The sequence below is a fragment of the Photinus pyralis genome, unplaced genomic scaffold (genome assembly GCF_008802855.1).
Source record: "Photinus pyralis isolate 1611_PpyrPB1 unplaced genomic scaffold, Ppyr1.3 Ppyr1.4_LG9, whole genome shotgun sequence".
In the NCBI taxonomy this organism is placed as follows: domain Eukaryota; kingdom Metazoa; phylum Arthropoda; class Insecta; order Coleoptera; family Lampyridae; genus Photinus; species Photinus pyralis.
The window spans coordinates 4,853,753-4,875,310 of NW_022170878.1; the positions used below are offsets into that span (position 1 = coordinate 4,853,753).

The 21,558-nt window shown below is 34.0% G+C and overlaps 3 protein-coding genes across 11 annotated transcripts in view; 2 read left to right on the forward strand and 1 right to left on the reverse strand.

Moving 5' to 3' along the window:
• LOC116180446 (dynein regulatory complex protein 8-like) overlaps positions 1-21,558 on the forward strand; it is a 27,242-nt gene continuing 5,684 nt past the window's right edge. The window contains exons 1-4 of one of the 5 annotated variants that reach the window (XM_031500426.1): positions 2-1,462; positions 1,512-1,694; positions 1,836-1,984; positions 21,249-21,542. In XM_031500426.1, coding sequence (XP_031356286.1) covers positions 21,518-21,542 — 25 coding nt within the window. In that variant the 5' untranslated portion in view covers positions 2-1,462; positions 1,512-1,694; positions 1,836-1,984; positions 21,249-21,517. Of the gene's footprint in view, positions 1,695-1,719; positions 1,985-4,865; positions 4,965-21,248; positions 21,543-21,558 lie in introns of those variants that run through there. The other 4 variants (XM_031500429.1, XM_031500425.1, XM_031500427.1 and 1 more) reach the window with 4 other exon arrangements.
• On the reverse strand, positions 2,558-7,295 carry LOC116180443 (gastrula zinc finger protein XlCGF46.1-like). Of its 5 annotated transcripts, XR_004147126.1 has the most exons (4): positions 7,225-7,295; positions 6,903-7,157; positions 4,255-6,857; positions 2,558-4,209 (listed from the first exon to the last, which is right to left on the reverse strand). XR_004147126.1 is itself a non-coding variant. In XM_031500421.1 (2 exons), the coding sequence occupies exons 1-2, from the start codon at positions 7,162-7,164 to the stop codon at positions 5,350-5,352; spliced, it is 1,770 nt and encodes a 589-aa protein (XP_031356281.1). In that variant the 5' UTR covers positions 7,165-7,246; the 3' UTR covers positions 2,558-5,349. The 5 variants fall into 5 exon arrangements, 2 of the variants coding, with proteins under 2 accessions (XP_031356281.1, XP_031356282.1); XR_004147125.1 differs by having other exon boundaries at positions 4,255-6,854; positions 6,903-7,246; XR_004147124.1 differs by having other exon boundaries at positions 6,903-7,246.
• LOC116180728 (gastrula zinc finger protein XlCGF46.1-like) lies at positions 10,235-21,348 on the forward strand. Its single transcript, XM_031500847.1, has 4 exons — positions 10,235-10,460; positions 10,562-11,161; positions 18,207-18,830; positions 21,185-21,348. The coding sequence occupies exons 2-4, from the start codon at positions 10,564-10,566 to the stop codon at positions 21,346-21,348; spliced, it is 1,386 nt and encodes a 461-aa protein (XP_031356707.1). The 5' UTR covers positions 10,235-10,460; positions 10,562-10,563.

The following is a 21,558-nucleotide window of genomic DNA, read 5'->3' on the forward strand; positions in this document are numbered from 1 at the left end:
TGAGCCACCGCCAAAATCACCTGTTGAAATTTTTTTGTAACTTGGAAATATTGCATTTAGAGTTATATTTATAGTTTTTACTTTGTTCTTATGCTTGTGTTTAAGTTGTATTCAGCCACTTTGATATCGGGTAAAGTATTTTATGTAATTAGTTCAATCTGTTTACTTATTTACTAATATGTACCTACCTTTGTGAATTGTGCAACTTTGTTATACCAGGTATTTTCCATCTTAACTTGTGCTAATATGTAATTTTGAAGATGCTAATTGTTAACTAATGCCGCATGTGCTTGTGGGAAGCCTCGATGTCTCAGATTTAATTCAATTACACATTGCACATTGTGTAAAACTTTGACTTTCGTGAAGCAGGGCATGCCATGCTTTGTGTACTTAGTTTAGGGTGATTTGTAGCACTGTGCCTTGTTGTACGTAATCTTCCTACTGTGAGAAGGAGCTCACGCCAGAATAGAAATGTATTCTAGAGCTAAGGCACAAAAGGACCCGAGGGCCCTCGAACCTTCAACTTTAGGGGCGTAGCATCCGCAACCAGGATCGCCTTATCCATGAGCTGCGACCCATCTAACCCTCTTCGATTTCGTGTCGTCACGTGACCAATGTCAGGGGAGTGTTACGAGGCACAGGTGGTAGTTACGGAGGTCTGACCTTTATACCAATGTCATTTTGTGGAAACTAAAATAAAAAAATTGGGGGCTCCACGAGCACACTGTGTATTATCGTAACTACCGATTGTTACGTCACAACATGAATAATAGATCAGACATGTTTTTACAAACTTCACATCACTCTATTCAATATATAATGATATGAGTAACTAGTAAGGTGACTTATATCAATAAATGCATGAATGTGTTGGCTCTAACAATCTTAACTGCGCTACGGGTTAATAGGTAAACATGCCAGGATAGTAGTGATGAGTCGCACGTGAGCGAGTCGTTCAAAAAGAGTGGCACAGTTGAGTGTGCTGCGAACGAACGACTCTAAAAAAAAGAGCTACCAGCTCACCAGCACATTTTGGTGTTGCTGTTGGTAATCGTGTTATTATACGTTTGAGCTATGAGTGCATTGTGCAAGCACATTAGCACACTGCACAGTTCGTTCCTTGTCATTCAGCAGATTACACTTCGTGCAGCTACAGACGCGCACAATTCGTACGCACACTGACAGGAACATCGCTCATCAGCATTCATTGCATCAATTAAATCAAAAGATTTTTCTTTCTTTGCTTTCATCACACGTGCCTGACGAGTAGGTGCCTATTTAATACCTACAGGCCCTACAGCTAATCCAAATCTGCATAAAGCAATAATAGCAAAACAAAGTGAGCGAGAAAATGTAATTAATGTCGTTTTGTTGTTATAATCACCCGAAATTTAGATTGATTAGCGACTTCAATTCTTTGTATATGAATCCGGTTGTTTTTAACTGTTTCGCCCGCGCAGAGGTAAATCCCGAAGTTACTTAGAGACATTCATCTCCAAATACAACTTTAGTCTAAGGTTACCGTATCCAGGACATTCTGGTACCTTCTTGACTGAAGAGAACCTTCTATAATGGTTCGGATTCTCTTGGAAGCGCTCGACAGCTTTCGGAAAAGAGGGGGCGTTTGCTATATAAGCAAACGAATTGCGTTTCAGTTCAGTTCCAACTTCGATGCGCTTGACCTGTTATAAATGGTAAGTGATAAGAAATAATTACTGCTATAAATTAATCGATTTTAAGGCTTATAAATTTATTGTTAATTAGTTGTAATAAATAAAACCACTTAATCAAATTTACGTTACAATATGATAAATTGAATGAAAATATAATTACAGGTACCAGCATGTAAGAAGGCTACAGCAGGATATACGCAGATCATTTAGAGTCTGCAGGAGGGGCCAACTGACGACGTGGCGCACTAATTGGTGCAATTAATAGAAAATGAATAGTGGAGATGCGTGATCTTCCGTCTTCTTACGTGCCGGTAACATATATTTTATTTATATTTCAACCTAAATACCTACTATCGGAGTAAAATGTAGAGTCCGCTGGCTTTAAACGGTTATAAAAAAAAACTACCCAACCGATTTTTATCAAATAAAGCGTAATATAATCGTCAACTATTTCTACGTATCCGTACGTAATGTCATATTTCTTGTTAAATTTGGGAAGATGTGATAGTGAATAAGTGAAATATGTACGGGAAAGCGCGCTTTTTCAATGAAAGTATACGAACTCAGAACTTTAGGATTTAATTACAAAAAAAGTATTCACTCAAATGGGATAATGTTTACGTATGTGATAGAATACACCTTTAACTATACGTCGATACATTTTTATGCATTTCTGTATAATTACGCAAACGTTACAGCGATAAAATGACAGACGCGTTTATTCGCTTATTATAAGATACACTTTAAAAATTCGATAACGTAAAAAGTCCTGGCAGCAAAAATTTACAATTTACGTATGTTAACAACAACTTACCAATTGATACGTTCCAAAAATTTCATTAATATCGGCTCCAGCGATTTTGAGATTTGAGCCTTCAAAGTGAGCGGACTCTACATTTTACTCCGATAGTAATAAAGTCCAAAATTTTAAAGAATCCATATTGATTGAAGGTCAGGTGTTCACAAATTCATGTAAATATATAAAATCCAAAGACCTCAGTACCGCAGTCCAGCTTCCGGTACACTGCATCTCGTGACAAATTTGCTTACATATTTTCACATACACAAACAAAAGCATGAAGCCACACACTAGTTAACGAGACATTCGTTCATTGTAAAAACGGTTTTGTGTGTCTTAAAACGTGTTTTTTTAGACAGAATTTGTTATGCGTCTCATAATCGCAACGAGCACATTTAAAATCTTTAGAAACTTTATGTTTTAAAAGATGTCGTTTGAAGTAGCGTTTGTTATTAGTCTCGTAATTACAATTAGTACATTTAAAGTCTTTAAAATCGGTATGTTTTAAAAGGTGCCCTTTAAGATATCGATTATTATTTGTTTTATAATCACAATGAGCACATTTAAAATTCTTGGAATCGGTATGTCTTAAAAGGTGTCTTTTAAAGCTGGATTTATAATTGGTCTCGTAATGACAATTAGCACATTTAAAAACTTTAGAATCGGTGTGTTTTAAAAGGTGTCCTTTAAAGTAGTATTTGTTATTTGTCTCGTAATCACAAAGAGTACATTTAAAATCTTTAGAATCAGTATGTTTTAAAAGGTGTCGTTTGAAGTAGTATTTGTTATTTGTCTTATAATCGCAATTAGCACATTTAAAATCTTTAGAATTGGTATGTTTCAAAAAGTGTCGTTTGAAGTGGTATTTGTTATTTGTCTTGTAATTACAATTAACACAATTAAAAGCTTTAGAATCGGTATGTGTTAAAAGGTGTCGTTTATAGTAGTTTTTGTTATTTGTCTCGTAATCGCAATTACCACATTTTCGAACATTACTGGAAAGTTTGTGTGTTAAAATATGTCCTTTAAGCCATTGTTTATTGTTTGTACCATAATCACAATGAGCACATTTAAAATCTCTATATTCGGTATGATTTAAAAGGTGTCGTTTAAAGTAGTATTTGTTATTTGTCTCGTAATCACACATAGCACATCTAAAATTTTTAGAATCGGCATGATTTAAAAGGTGTCTTTTAAAGTAGCATTTGTTATTTGTCTGGTAATCACAGTTAGCACATTTAAAATCTGTATGTTTGAAAAGGTGGCGCTTAAAGTGATATTTGTTGTTTGACTCATAATCACATTTAGCACATTTGAAATATTTAGACTTTGTATGTTTTAAAAGGTGTTTTTTAAAGTAGCATTTGTCGTTTGTTTGGTAATCACAAGTAGCACATTTGAAATCTTTAGATTTGGTATGGTTTAAAATGTGTCGTTTAAAGTGGTATTTGTTATTTGTCTCGTAACCACAAGTAGCACATTTAAATTCTGTAGAATCGGAATGATTTAAAAGGTGTTGTTTATAGTAGCATGTGTTGTTTGTCTCGTATTCACAATTAGCACATTTAAAATATTTAGAAAGTCTATGTTTTAAAAGGTGTTGTTTTAAACGGTTTTTCTCATTTGTCTTGTAATGGCAGTTAACACATTGTAACGCATTACGATCGTGTGTTAAAATGTGCTGTTGAAACAGCTGTTTATTATTTGCTCCATAATCACAATGAGCACAGTTAAATCCTGAAACATTACGTTTTAAAAGAAATGGTTGAACTGGCAACTTACTATTTCTCGTGTGTTGGCCGGAGTCACATTCAAAATCGTTGGAAATTTGACTCTTATTATTCCATCCAGAATTAGTTTGTGCTTCTTCATTATCGGGCGATTTGGAGCACTGTGCACTGACGGTAATTTCGCCCTTTATTGAAACCAAAGCTTCATTGGTTACTAAAATGTTTTCTTGGAGATCGGAATGGATTTCTTCTTCTTGTTTTGGTTCGATTTTAATTAGTGGTCCGTCCATATCCTAGCATCAATGACTATCCAGAAATTACGTTTTTATTTATCACAATACACAATACAAATTTTTTATCTAACCAGTCAAACCCTCTACTACAGAGGTAAACAAAGCTCTGGCTGTAGCTCAAGTATCGGTACCAATGTAGGTGAAGCTCGTGGCATATTTTGACGCCACTCCAGTGGCGCAACATGAGTTTTTAATCATTTTTTTTAAGATTGCCGATACAAGAGGTACGTTCGTTCAAGTGTTATAAATTTTTGATCACTCATTTTATGGTTCGTTTATTGGTGCACCGGAAAAGTGCTGACATCGTATCGTTTTTCTATTAAAGAGTAAAAGGAGTAGAAGTTATGTTAAAGGCTCCATCCGCTTTTCGCGCCGTTCTTTCAGTTATTAATGTGTAGAGAGATCACGTGACCTTTTCCACTGCTAGATTCTTATTCTACTCCTGAAGAGGATCATCAAAAGCGGCATGGTAAGCATTTAAACATTTCATACATGTATTTAGTACCAAGGCCAATTTAGCTACAGAATGAAAGAAGTGCCAAAATAAAAGTATGAAAATGTCACCTTTTAAACAAAACAAAGGCATAGCCATGGTACAATATTATTATTATATTATTGTACCATGGGTATAGCGTTGCTGTCGTGGTACATTAATCATCATAACATTTCTTATTAAACTGTTTAAGTCCCAGCTAAAAAAAGTTTGGTTTTCAGAAATTCAAGTAAATATATAAAAATCGGGCACCTCAGTCGACCTTATATCGACTATATCTCGTTAAATGTGCTTTGAACGGGCCCAAAACATCTCTATCTTTACGTCTCCACATACGCAAACATTTGGCCAGCATTTTATGTTAAAAACGGTTTGTATGCTTTAAAAGGTGTTGTTTAAGACATAATTTGTTATGTGTCTCATATTCACAATGAGCACATTTAAAATCTTTAGACCCCGTATGTTTTAAACAGTGCTGTTTAAAGCAGTATTTGTCATTTGACTCGTAATCACAATTAGCACATTTTAAATATTTAGAATCGGTGTGTTTTAAAAGGTGTCGTTTAAAGTAGCATTTATCATTTGTCTGGTAAGCACAGCTAGCACATTTAAAATCTTTAGAATCGGTATGATTTAAGAAGTGTCGTTTGAAGTGGTATTTGTCACCTGTCTCGTAATTACATTTGGCGCATTTAAAACTTTTAGAATCAGTATGATTTAAAATGTGTCGTTTAAAGTTGTTTTTGTAATTTGTCTCGTAATCACAACTAGCACATTTAAAATTTTTAGAATCAGTATGATTTAAAAGGTGTTGTTTGAAGTGGTATTTGTCACTTGTCTCATAATCACAATTAGCACATTTAAAATCTTTCGAAACTTTATGTTTTAAAAGGTGTCGTTTAAAGTTGTTTTTCTTATTGGTCTCGTAATTACAATTAGCACATTTTATCACATTACTAGAAATTTTGTGTGATAAAATGTGTTGTTTGAGACATTGTTTATTTTTTGTTTCATAATCACAATGAGCACATTTAAAAGATTTAGAATCGGTATGTTTTAAAAAATGTTCTTTAATACATTGTTTATTATTTGTTCCATAATCACAATAAACACATTTAAGATCTCTAGAATCAGTATGATTTAAAAGGTGTCTTTTAAAGTACTGTTTGTTATTGGTCTTGAAAGCGCAATTAGCACATTTAAAATCTTTAGAATCGGTGTGATTTAAAAGGTGTTGTTTAAAGTAGTATTTGTTATTTGTCTTGAAATCACAGTTAGCACATTTAAAACTTTTAGAATCGATATGATTTAAGAGGTGTCGTTTAAAGTTGTTTTTGTACTTTGTCTCGTAGTCACAATTGGCACATTTAAAATCTTTAGAATTAGTATGATTTAAAAAGTGTTGTTTAAAGTAGTATTTGTTATTTGTCTCAAAATCACAATTGACACATTTAAAATTTTTAGAATCGGTATGATTTAAGAGGTGTCGTTTAAAGCAGTATTTGTTGCTTGTCTTGTAATCACAATTAGCACATTTCAAATCCTTATGTTTCAAAAGGTGTCCCTTAAAGTAGGATTTACTATTTGTCTTGTAATCACAATGATCACATTTAAAATCTTTAGAATCGGAATGTTTTAAAAGGTGTCGTTTAAAGTTGGTTTTGTAATTTGTCTCATAATCACAATGGGCACATTTAAAAACTTTGGAATTGGTATGGTTTAAGAGGTGTAGTTTTAAGTCGTATTTCTTATGCGTCTTGTAATCACAATTGACACATTGAAGCGCATTACGTTTATGTGTTAAAATGTGCCGTTGAAGCAGTTTTTTATTCTTTGTTCCATAATCGCAATGAGCACAGTTGAAGTCTTCTGAAACATTATGCTTTAAAAGATGTTGTTTAACTTGCAGCTTACTATTTGTTGTGTGTTGACCAATGTCACATTCAAAATTGGTGGAAATTTCAGTTTTAATGTTCCATCGACAATCAGTTTGTTGTACTTTATTATAGAACAATTTGGAACACTGTGCACTAATGGAAATTTCTTCGTCCTTTATTGTAACCAATGCTTCGTTGCTTACGAAACTGTTTTTTTGAAGATCAGAATGGATTTGTTCTTCTTGTTTTGGTTCGACTTTAATAAGTGGCAGGACATCTTTTTCCTCCATATCTAGCATCAAGAAATGTGTTACAATAACTTTTTGTTTATCAAAAATAAAACAATACTAATTTCTTACCAGTCACACCCTAATTATAGCACCAGCCTTCAGCCAGTACAGAGTAGACGAAGAATTGGCTGTGGCTCAAGTGCCGGTACACTGAACGGTCAAGTTCAAGGCTAACATTCCACTCCAGTGGCGTATAAACAGATTTTATTACAGTCACAGTATTGGGACAGTGGCGACAATCTCATCTCACATGCGACCCGGCGTATCACAATGAGTTTAATTTTCTGTCACTTCCAACCTGTGGGTATTAAAAGATAAAATTAAAAAAATAATGGATGATCTGATCTTATGTGATTTAAAAGTGATTTTTTGCAGAAATAATAAATTTTTCATTTATAAATATTGAATTCAATTGAGTGTTTTATCCTTAACAAAATCCTGTATTTTCTCCTTTTTCTAATTATAGGTACCAGGCAGTTGTAATGTATTCCACAAAATCTGTATTAACATATGTAAGAGAGATAGCCAACAGTAGAATACCAATCATGCGCACTAAGTTGACAACATTTCACTGGCGGGTTATTTCCTTGAAATTGCATTAGGCGCACTTGAAATTATTACTGGTGGTATGTATAAACAAATGTGTTTTGAAATTGGATTGTAATTTGTATTTGGGGGAAAAAATCACACCGGTCACATTATACTTCTTTGGCAGACATATGCCTATGGATAGAGTCCAAGTTTCGTGTGTTAAAATGCATACTGCGCATGTGCACTGTTCTACTTACGGTGCAAAATCTATCCCTGTCTGTGTTAGGTACATATGCTGTTACAGACGCTCACTATTGACAGTAAATGAGAGGCTATTAGCTATTTCTGTATTAAGAGTGCAAAATGTATTTATGATGTAAGGTAATTTGCAATTGTGGTAAAAAAAATTGCAAAAACTACCATTTAAATAGAGGGGAAAGTTTAATGATAAGTTTATCTTAGTTTATTGTTTACGCCCTACGATAGTGATATACAAACCGACCTGAATTAAGTTAGAGTTGTGTTCTTTTTTGAGATATATTAAATTCATTTTTGAGGAAATATAATATAACCTGTTTACAAAACGCTCCCGATCACACTCGCCATTTGTAAATTACCTCAGCGCCTTTACACTATAATACATCTCACATGATTTTTTATATGATATGTTATATGATATTTACTACCAACATATTTTTCGTAAGAGTTTTAATGTTTTACTTTACACTTGACAGGTTTTTCATATGACTTTAATACAAGAAGTTACGAAACCTATATAACTTCTCTAAATTAAAATGTTCCAAGTTCCAAGATTGGGCTACTAGTTCAACAGTTACAGCCCTTTGAATTTTCTTTCGAAATTGGTTTCTAGTCTGTAACTTTTGATTGAGAAGTCTGATCGAAAAAGTACGATTTTTGGAAAAAAGGAAGGTTATACACTGCCTTTTTTTGCCCCGAAAAAAAAATTGTCTCAGATCGATCCGGAAAAAAATTTTTCTTATAGACCGTGGCCTGTAGAATCCATAATTTTTGTCGAAATTGGTTTTTTGCCCATAACTTTTGATTGAGACGTCTAATCGAAAAAGTACGAATCGTTTTGGATTCTACGCACCAAAATTAATAAGAAAAAGTTTTTTCCCGAGAAATTTTGGTGTAGTCAATTTCTGGTAAAAAAAAGGAAGGTTATACACTGCCAATTTTTGAGGCCCGAAAAAAAAATTGTCTCAGATCGACTGGGGAAAAACATTTTCTTATAGAATGTGGCCTGCAGAATCCATAATTTCAAAGAGTTCCAAGATTAGGCTACTAGTTCAAAAGTTTCAGCTAGGGAATGCAATCCCGCAGCAAAATCTCAATCCCGGTATTTGCGGGATCGTTAGATGTTAATCCCGCGGGCACCCGGTATTTGCGGGATCCCGCAAAATTTTAAATAAATAGGCAAATAAGCAATTTTGTGCGGTTAACTTCTGTATTAAAATAAATCGCTAATTATCACAATAAGTATTCAACAAAAAAGTACCTTCAGCTAACTTATAACTCAAAAAAATCACCTGTAAAGCACAAATAGGTGAACTTCTAAAGTGCCTCAAAATCATAGTACATTTTTAACGAAAAAAGTTTAACAATTATTTTAAAAATAATTTCTCCGTTATGCGTTTCATTAACAAAGCAAACAGAGTCGTCCCCTTGGTCGACATTAAGGATGAGTGTACCCTTATTTGAAAGGTTACCCCAAACATTTGAAGGGTTAATTACCAATCAAGACACTATTTGACAATGTGTGTCTGAAAACACCACTACAACCAGACAACCAAATACCAATATACTCGTAAATATTTATTGCTTGATTTATTGTTTATGTAATTTATTCTTTCATTAGTAACTAATTTACCTATAATCATTGATTATACACACCTATAATCAATGGTATAATCAAAAGTTTACTGGTTTACTCAAGTAATCAGCTTTTTCAGATAAGTACAACAGCAAAATGCGAAAAGTAACCATAGAAGGGCGGGATCGCTTGGGTATTTAAAATAAGTCATGTCATTTGTCATGCAGAAATAGAAACATTCCTATTCCACGATTTACGTATTATTTCCTTATGATTTGTCTTATGACAGCCATAATACCAAAAATAGAATAGTGTAAACACAAATCTAAATGCTTGTACTAAAGGTGGGTTCATAGCTCTCCGTTCATCCGTTGCGTTGATCCGTCAAACGGATAGTACATTTTGTTAAGTTTCATAGCAATCCGTCCACAGTGTACATTTGCAACCTGTAACCATAACCTAAATTTTATTTTGTACTGTACACTCCGTGATTTTCAGTGTGTAAAAATGGTACCATCGTAAGAACACGCTGCTATCTGATTATTATCGTGAAGAACGTAACCTCGCTCTTGTTAAAAACGGACCAACGGAAACGTAAATGTTCAACTTCAACCAACTTTTCCGTCATAAACGGACGACGTACGATTTAAAAATTTGCTGTCTTCTGATTGGCTAACGGACAAACGGAAACGTATGAACGGAGAGCTATGAACTTACCTTTATCATATGACAAATGCAAATCACATGAGAAGTATGATTGTGTAAAGGTACCTTTAATCTGAATTGCGAAGTGGACATATAGTAGCCACTGAAAGGCTGCCCTGAAAGTCAACTATTACCTCTTTACCAGCACTTGAGCCACAACCAGAGCTGTACAGGGAGCTTTCGATTTATGAATAATCAAAACTGAAGGTTCTTAACTGTGATTAGACTGTGACTGGTAAGAAATTTCTTTCAATTGTTTAATCTCAAACCCTATTTTATTTTTGATAAACAAAATCGTAATTACAACACGTTTCTTGATAACGTTATTGATACTAGATATGGAAAGAAATGATGTCTTACCACTCATTAAAATCGAACCAAAACAAGCAGAAGAAATCCATTCCGATCTTCAAAATAACATTTTAGTCAGCAATGAAGGTTTTGTGGCAATAAAGGATGAAATTACCATTCCCGCACAATGCTCCAAATCTTTCAACAATGAAGAAGTACTGGAACAAAGTGATTGTGGATGGAATATTAAAACTGAAATCTCCAACAAATTTGAATGTGACTTCGGTCAACACAAACATAGTACGTTGCAAATCAAAGAAGATCTTTTAAAGCATAATGATTTTAATTGTGCTCATTGTGATTATGGAACAAAAAAGAAACGATTGCTTCGACGGCATATTTTGACACACAAACGGAATGTGCTACAGTGTCCTAATTGTGATTACAAGACAAATCAGAAAAACAACTTTAAACGACACCTTTTAAAACATTCCGTTTTTAAAGAATTTAAATGTGGTAACTGTGATTACGAGACCAATGAAAAGTACCATTTTAAAAGACACCTTTTAAAACATACCGATTCTAAAGAATTTAAATGTGCTAATTGTGGTTTTGCGACAAATGACAAACACTACTTTAAACGACATCTTTTGAAACATTGTAGCAATTGAAATAGCATCTAGGATAGTTTAAGGGTAGTTAGATAGGCGCAATGTAAGTTGCATATATTTAGGCAGGTATATAATATTAGTTTTGGAAATTTTGTTATCTGGAAGGTCACATTCCTTGGGTGATAATTTTGGGTAAGGCAAGGTATTTTTGGTAGAAAATCGAGAGAGAGAGTGATTGGCTTTTGGGTGGCTAGTTAGAGCTAAAATAATAAATTGTAGAATTTACTGATATATATTCAGGATCTGTCTACTAGCTCCCATATTTTGCTACTGTTTTCCGACTGAAGTAGAGTTGTTGGCGTGTTGACCGGGCTCAGTAGTTTGATTATTCAGATCAGAAGTGATCCTCCTCGAAGGTAATTTTTACTATCTCGTTTATTGGCTAAAATTAAAATTATCAGTTTCAGATACAATGCTAGGAATTTAATTACTTGTACATATTAAATAGGCTTGTTAGGACGTTAGAACTATAGTTATAAGGTAAGGTAATTAATCGAAATATCTTTGAGAGTACCACCATTAATTTATAGTTTGGTACGATTCGTGAGAGTTATCGTAATAGGCATCTTTGGCTAAGGGAATTAATGATAAAGCTATAACATCTAGGTAAGGGTTACCTCTTCATTTTGGCATGCAGTAGAAGTCGTCTTTTTTTAGCTTTTCCTCAGACACCGGTCCCGGCTTTACCTAAGGTTAAGGTCATGGGCAACGGCACTACAAACCAGCAGGTCTGATAAACCAATCCTTATCTACTATTACCATTCCTTGCGGCGAAAGTAAAGGTCGTATCACTATTTAGAAATAATTAATATGTTTAAACCCTACTTTAATTTATTTGTGGCATATGTTGGACCCGTTCATACCGTGGGTGTTGAACCTAAAAAAAAAACAAATGTACCTAATAATTCACCAGTTCTGTGTATGATTTAATGTAATTACAAATACTTACCTCATTTCCATTGCGTACTTGTAAAGGGGGATTCGTTGAATTGATATTGGTGGTTAACTTGGGTAAACCTCCATTGGACATACTTGTAATATACTCAGGGTGCGGGGCTAGCTAGCAATTCCAGGACCCGTATATCTAACGTCAGAACTAAGGCACTCACGCCACTGTTTATAACATGGTGGTAACGAATGAAACCTCCTAATTAATGTTCAATCAGATATCAGGGCTTCACACCATTAATACCATTTCGTTGCGTATAATTTGCCTGTCCATTAACGTCATTTATTTGAATATAAATATATTCTGTTTCTCTTGCCACAATTATCTACGAGTTTTATTCATGTTCATACATTTTACTTGGAAGAGCCTATCCTCCTTGATCAAGAGGGTTCCATGCTTTGGCTTGATCTGGCGCCCTACTATAATTTTTGAGTTTGAAAGTAGCAATTGTACATGGCAGGATTTCGATCCTTCACGACTCTATAGTTTAGAGTTAGCCGGCTGCTGCACTAAATCCAAGTTTAGTGGTGATTGTTGAATTAGTATTGAGGGGCTGTGCTGCAACATACTAATTCTAAAGATTTTAAATGTAGGAATTGTGATTACGAAACAAATGACAAACTCTACTTTAAACAACACTGTTTAAAACATAGCAATTCCAAAGGATTTAAATGTGCTAACTGTGATTACGAGACAAATGACAAACACTACTTTAAACAACACCTTTTGAAACACACCGATTCCAAACATTTTAAATGTGCTAATTGTGGTTATGGAACAAGTAATAAACAACTTCTTAAACGACATCTTTTAACTCATACCAATTCTAAAGAATTTAAATGTGCCAAGTGTGATTACGAGACACATATCAAACCCTACTTTAAACGACACCTTTTAACACATATTGATTCTAAAGATTTTAAATGTGTTAATTGTACTTACGAGACAAATAACAAAGACTACTTTAAACGACACCTTTTGAAACATACCGATTCTAAAGATTTTAAATGTGCTACATGTACTTATGAGACAAGTTATAAATACTACTTTAAACAACACCTTTTAAAACATACCGGCTTTAAAGAATTTAAATGTGCTAATTGTGATTACGAGACAAATCAGAAAGACAACTTTAAACGGCACCTTTTAATACATACCGATTCTAAGGAATTTAAATGTACTAATTGTGACTACGAGACCAATGACAAATACAATTTTAAACAACACCTTTTAAAACATAAAGATTGTAAAGAATTTAAATGTGATGATTGTGATTATGAGACAAATGACAAACACTACTTTAAACGACACCGTTTAAAACATTCCGATTCTAAAAAGTTTAAATGTGCTAATTGTGATTATGGAACCAATAATAAACAACTTCTTAAACGACACCTTTTAACACACGCCAATTCTAAAGAATTTAAGTGTGCCAATTGTGACTACGAGACACATACCAATACTTACTTTAAACGACACCTCTTAAAACATACCGAATCTAAAGATTTTAAATGTGATAATTGCGATTACAAGACGAGCAATAAATACTACATTAAACGACATCTTTTAAAACATACTGATTTTAAAAATCTTAAATGTGCTAATTGTGATTACAAGACAAATAACAAATATTACTTAAAACGACACTTTTTAAAACATTGATTTTAAATGTGCCCCCCTTGTGATTATGGAACAAGTAATAAAGAGTACTTTGGAACGGGAAAGAGGTGTATTATTTGTAGAATATATATTTGTTTAATTTTTCTTCTTCAATTTTTAGCTAAATATTAGAATTAGAAATAAGCATTTACTTAGTTGTTTTATCATTAACAAAATCGTATATCTTCTTCGTTTTTTTAATTATACAAGGTTTGCACTTCGAAATGAACCACTGGTTGTAATTTGCAATATTAATTTTAAAAAACTAATGCTAAATAAGACTATTACAAATCACTTCGATATTACACCAGAAAAAAGGCTGTAAGTAAAGGTCTATATTTTTTTTTAAATCTAAATTCTATTCCAAATCTTATTTATATGTATACATAATGTTTGTGATGACGATGTCAATATTTCTTTTGAAATAATCGACAATAAATATATTGGGCCTCTTTGACCTTGACTTCTGCGCCTCGTCAAATTCAAGGTCATTCGGTTCGGTTCTGTTTATTGACGGAAACCGGAAACAGGTCTGTTCCTGGAAGCTTGCAGATGTCTTTCTAGAGTGGATCTTGTGTATAAATTTTGTAATCACAATTAAAATAAAACAATCTGAAATTGGTTAGATAATCGAACTGGCTACATTTAAAGTCCTTTGCAGCATATTGTATATAATCGGATGCGCTCGTTGACTAAACATCTCACTCACCAATAAAACGCCTCATTTATACACTCATTGCATAAATAACTGTAAAGGGTGCGAAATTTAAAATAGTTACAGATTGTAATAGTATTAAACTTACATTCGCGAAGAAGGAGGTTGTGCCACGCATTATGCGATGGGTACTTCTTTTGGAGAACTTCGATTATCAATTAGAACATAGAGCAGGGACTCGTATGAAGCATGTCGATGCTCTCAGTCGTGTTTATTCTGTTTTAGTGATTGAGGATAATACGTTAGAGCAATATTTAGCCTATAAGCAAAATGGCGATTTGGAAATTCGGGAAATTGTAGCGAAGTTGGAAAAGCAAGAAAGTCAATTTTATGAATTAAAGAACGGGTTAGTGTACCGCAAGTTTATTTTATTTTATCCCTATCTTGTTTTGGGCCCTCAACAGGCATGCGCCCAATTACAGAGTGACCCGCATAATGCTATTTAGAGGTGCCTCTGCAGAAGGTCTTAAGTTGGTCTATACTACTCCGGTATTTACCTTACGAATTAGGAAAACTGCAGGAAAACCTAATTCGGAGCAGCCGGTAGAATGCTCGGAACTGGTTTAAGGTAATTTCCATCTCCGCCACAGATGAAAAATTCACCTCAACCCAGGTTCGAGCACCCGACCTTCGGATTTATAACCCAATGCTCTACCACTGAGCCATAAATCCGATTCCGAAGTTGGGCGATAAATTGTTGTTTTATGTACCACGAGTGATGCAATATCAAATCTTGTTTAAGTACCATGATGAAATGGGTCACCAGGGGGTAGAAAATACAGCTGATTTAATATTAATGACTTACTGGTTCCCAAAACTCAGGGAAAAGGTTAGGGAGCATATAAGTAATTGCTTAAAGTGTATAGTTTACAATCCTGTTAGTGGGAAGAAAGAGGGGAAACTTCACCCAATACCTAAAGGTAATGTTCCATTTGATACTGTGCATGTGGACCACATTGGCCCACTTGAGAAAACTAGTAAAGGCAAAAAACATATTTTAGTTGTAATTGATGGTTTCACTAAATTTACTAAACTGTATCCGTGCAAATCAGTAGATGCAAATGAGACTCTGAAGCATTTGGAAAGTTATTTTCATAGTTATAGTTTTCCGAATAGGTTAATTTCTGATAGGGGTGCCGCATTCACGTCGTTAGCTTTTAATGAGTACATTGAAAGTGTTAATGTTCAACATATTAAGATAGCTGCAGGTATGCCGCGTGCTAATGGGCAGGTAGAACGGGTTAATAGAGTATTAGCACCGCTGTTGGCAAAACTTTGTAACGATTCAGATCGTTGGGATGAGGTAGTGAATGTTGCGGAATATGCATTAAATAATACTGTGCATAAGAGTACTGGCAATACGCCTAGCAAATTGTTATTTGGTATAAATCAGAGAGGGCCAGCAATTGATTTAGTAAGAGATTTTTTAGAAAATGAAGGTGAACGGAATTTAGATGATGATCGGCTAAAGGCCGCAGAAAGAATTGTTAAATTTCAGGAGTATATAGTCAAAATTATTTTAATGGGACTCATAAGTCACCACGGAAATATTCGGTAGGTGATTACGTAGTGATTACTAACACGGTAACCACGCCTGGGTATAATAAGAAACTTCTGCCAAAATTTAAGGGACCCTATATTGTATCAAAGCTGTTAGATAATGATAGGTATGTTGTAAAAGATGTCGACGGATTCCAGTTAACTCAAATCCCATTTGAGGGCATCGTAGAATCATCTCGAATGAAACCGTGGTCCGAAAACAATCCTTCCACATCTTAAATAAGTAGTGTTTTGGTCCTAAGTTTTTCTTGTATTATTTTTAGTTATGATCGAGGCGATCATATTTCAGGAATGGCCGAGTTGTAAGAGATGTTTGTTGGCAACAACGCTTTGTTTAATTTCATGTAAAAGTGACAACACTGTTTTGTAAATGTTATGAAGTTAAGTTCAGTCGAATGAAGAAAAAGGCGGGTTTAGGCTCGTACGCAGAATGCACACGTTGCAGAAGTGAGTGGAAATTTCAGCTGCAGAAGTACGCCCCCGTGTGTACTAGTGATCTATCTGTTTATGTTGGTACGCAGTTGTTCTCAGTGTTCAAGTGTCGAAATTGACATTTAAAACCTAACCTCTTTTGGTCGTTAAATAACGTGGTTGGTTAAGTGAATAGAAAAAACAGATTTTTGATTAATTTCTGCAATGGCAGACAAGAAGAGAATTAAATTAAAGAAAATACTGTTACTAACGGCGTTAAGTAATGAGTTGGGGCTCTTGCATACTCAAAGGAGGGTACGACGGTGGGCAGTAAGACCTGTTAACAAATATAGGAGAAATTTGGAACAGATGGTTTTCTCCGCACTTCGCACGCCCGACTACAAACAACTGCGTACAAAGTTTAAATTCTGCGAACTTCTGCGTCTCCTACAGACAAGCATATTTGCGGCAACCTACGTTTTGTATTTGTGCGTTCAAGCATAAACAAGGCCGTATATCAACATGGTCTCGAACTACCTGCGGCTGCGACTTTCTGCAGCAGCGCCGTTCTGCGTACGAGCCTAAACCCGCCTTAAGATGGCGTCTATGACGTTCGAAAAAGATGTAATGTTCTGAATGGTTTCATTTAATAAAGAAGTTAGGTATTTTGTGAGTGTTTGTTAGAGGAGAGATAACAAGTTTACATTAGTTTATTGTCAACGCCCTACGATAATGATACAAACCAACCTGAATTTTTTTTAAAATAAAGTAAATTCATTTTTCAAATATAATATTGTTTACATAACGCTCCCAACCACACTTGCCATTTGTTAATTACCTCATCACCTCTAGTGTTAATCTGAATTGCGAAGTAGGCATATGGTAGACACGGAAAGGCTGACGAAATGACCCTGAAAATCAACTATTACCAGTACTTGAGCCACAACCAGAGCTGTACATGGAGCCTTCGATTATGAATAAACAAAACTGAAGACTGCAACTGTAATTAGACTGTGACGGGTAAGAAATTTCTTTCAATTGTTTAATCCCAAACCCTATTTTTGATAAACAAAATGGTAATTACCACACATTTCTTGATAACGTTATTGGTGCTAGATATGGACAGAAATGAGGTCTTACCACTCATTAAAATCGAACCAAAACAAGAAGAACAAATCCATTCCGATCTTCAACATAACATTTTAGTAAGCAACGAAGGATTGGTGGCAATAAAGGATGAATTTGCCATTCACGCACAATGCTCCAAATCTCTCGATAATGAAGAAGTACGGCAACAAAGTGATTGGGGATGGAATATTAAAACTGAAATCTCCAATAAATTTGAATGTGACTTCGGTCAACACACAAATAGTACGTTGCAAATCAAACAAGATCTTTTAAAGCATAATGTTCCAAATGATTTTAATTGTGCTCATTGTGATTATGGAACAAAGAATAAACGACTGCTTCAACGGCATATTTTGACACACAAACGGAATGTGCTACAGTGTCCTAATTGTGATTACAAGACAAATCAGAAAAACAACTTTAAACGACACCTTTTAAAACATTCAGATTTTAAAGAATTTAAATGTGCTAATTGTGATTACGAGACCAATGAAAAATACCATTTTAAAAGACACCTTTTAAAACATACCGATTCTAAAGAATTTAAATGTGCTAATTGTGGTTTTGCGACAAATGACAAACACTACTTTAAACGACATCTTTTAAAACATACCAATTCTAAAGATTTTAAATGTGGTAATTGTGATTACGAAACAAATGACAAACTCTATTTTAAACAACACTGTTTAAAACATACCAATTCCAAAGAATTTAAATGTGCTAGTTGTGATTACGAGACAAATGACAAACACTACTTTAAACAACACCTTTTGAAACACACTGATTCCAAACATTTTAAATGTGCTAATTGTGGTTATGGAACAAGTAATAAACAACTTCTTAAACGACATCTTTTAACTCATACCAATTCTAAAGAATTTAAATGTGCCAAGTGTGATTACGAGACACATATCAAACCTTACTTTAAACGACACCTTTTAACACATATTGATTCTAAAGATTTTAAATGTGTTAATTGTACTTACGAGACAAATAACAAAGACTACTTTAAACGACACCTTTTGAAACATACCGATTCTAAAGATTTTAAATGTGCTCTTTGTGATTACGAGACAACTGCGAAACGCTACTTTAAAAGACACCTTTTAAAACATACCGGTTCTAAAGAATTTAAATGTGCTAATTGTGATTACGATACAAATCAGAAAGACAACTTTAAACGACACCTTTTAATACATACCGATTCTAAGGAATTTAAATGTACTAATTGTGACTACGAGACAAATGACAAATACAATTTTAAACAACACCTTTTAAAACATAAAGATTGTAAAGAATTTAAATGTGGTGATTGTGATTATGAGACAAATGACAAACACTACTTTAAACGACACCTTTTAAAACATTCAGATTCTAAAAATTTTAAATGTGCTAATTGTGATTATGGAACTAATAATAAGCAACTTCTTAAACGACACCTTTTAACGCACGCCAATTCTAAAGAATTTAAGTGTGCCAATTGTGACTACGAGACACATACCAATACTTACTTTAAACGACACCTTTTAAAACATACTGAATCTAAAGATTTTGAATGTGATAATTGCGATTACAAGACAAGCAATAAATACTACATTAAACGACATCTTTTAAAACATACTAATTTTAAAAATCTTAAATGTGCTAATTGTAATTACAAGACAAATAACAAATATTACTTAAAACGACACTTTTTAAAACATTGATTTTAAATGTGCCCCCTCATTGTAATTTTGGAACAAGTAATAAAGAGTACTTTGGAACGGGGAAAAGGTGTATTATTTGTAGAATATAGATTTGTTTAATTTTTCTTCTTCAATTTTTAGCCAAATATTAGAATTAGAAATAAGTATTTGCTTAGTTGTTTTATCTGTAAAAAATTGTATATCTTATCGGTTTTTTTAACTATACAAGGTCGCTGCACTTCGAAATGAAGCACCGGTTGTAATTTGCAATATTGATTTAAAAAACTAATGCTAAATAAGACTTACAAATCACTTCCAAATTACACCAGAAAAAAGGCTGGTGGGTAAGTGAGGTCTATATATATTTTTTTAAATTCTAGTCCAAATCTTATTTATATGTATACATAATGTTTGTGATTTAAATGACGATGTCAATATATCTTTTAAAATAATCGATAATAAATAAATGAAAAAATATATTGGACTTCTTTGACCTTGACTTCTGCGCATGCGCCAAATTCAAGGTCATTCGGTTCTGTTTATTGACGGAAACAGGTCTGTGCCTGGAAAACTTGCAGATGTCTTTCTAGAGTGGATCTTTTGTAAATTTTGTAATCACACTGAGCACAATTAAAATGAAACTAAATCTGAAATTGGTTAGTTAATCGAACTGGATACATTTATAGTCCTTTGCAGCATATTGTATGTAATCAGTATCAGATGTCTTATAAAACTGGATTGAATAAAGTTTGATTTAATCACACTGGTCAAATTTTAAATACTTGGATGTTGGTACAGTAGTCGCACCGTAAACACATCGAAAAAGTAGCAATTGTCTATAAATGAACAAGCCTTTGCTCAGAAATATTTGTTAGATGGTATATCGGATGCGTGTGGATTCGCCTTTACTCACTGAATTTATTTGAAGTTGCAGTATCGCTCCGCCACTGGAAGTGTGACGCCGTCGGACCGAAGGTTGAAGCTATGACTATATGGGACAAACTCTACTTTAAACAGCACCAGTTAAAACATATCGATTCTAAAGATTTTCAATGTGTTAATTGTCCTTACGAAACAAATGACAAAGACTACTTTAAACGGCACCTTTTGATACATAATGATTCCAAAGCCTTAAAATGTGCCAATTGTGATTACGAGACACATAACAAACATTACTTAAAACGACACCTTTTGAAATTTTATCTCTTGTTCCAAGGTTTTAGCTTTTGAGATTTTCATTTAATGTTAGCTCTGAACTTCTGCGTGATCTTTTAGCACTTTATATTTTTGTGTGGGTCATACTGAGCGACAACGTGATTCACAGAATAAAACATTCGATGAAATCTATATTTCTTTATATTTAAACAATCACATCGAACATGAGTTTCTACAAGTAAGCAATTTATTGTCGGTTGTGTATTTCCACTATACACAATTAAACATTATACGTTAAACAACGATTGCTTAAATCATCCATTGTTGGTTGCGTAATTACACTGATCACATTTAAATTTCTTGAAAGTAACGTGATAAAATATGGCGTTTTAAACTATCCTTGTTCTTTGAAGTGTAATTGCATTGATTGCAAATGTATTTACTTTTACAGCCGTAAAAACGAAAATATTGATTACTTTTGGCCATTGTAAATATCCAAAATGGCGGTGTTATGCCACCAATAGTAATTCAAATGGGCTGGCACCAGAGGTCTTATTGTTATTTAAATCGCGAATACAAATAAGTACAGTGGAGGTACGCCACTGGTCACGCTCCCCCAGCTGATAATGCGTTCAGATCACTCTTTTTGCTTTAAAGCGTTTGTTTATTGGTGCACCAGGAAAACGTATTGACACCTATCGGTTTTTTTATTATTACATAAGAGAGTAAACGTAGGTTACGTTCACACTCCATCCGCTTCAATCTGTTCGTTTATTGTACAGTTATTTATTTGCTCCAGTGATCAAGTGACCGTACGCACCGATATACTCGTAGACGGAAAATCGAACGCATCAAACTTTGTTGGTCCACCAAGAATATGGTCGCCATACGAAAATTAGCCTCAACGCGCTGCATTACCCTTGATCAGTCAACCTCTTCCATTGTTCAAGCTAGCTTTGTTAAACTACCCTGTACATTCTTTTCTTCCTTAAGTTTGGCAACCCTGCCGTTACCTAGCAACCTTATTTTTTACTCGTATCTAGCAACCAAACATCTGAATTTTGAAAGATGGACGAAATTCCCGATATTCCAGGTAAGGATTCGCGCGA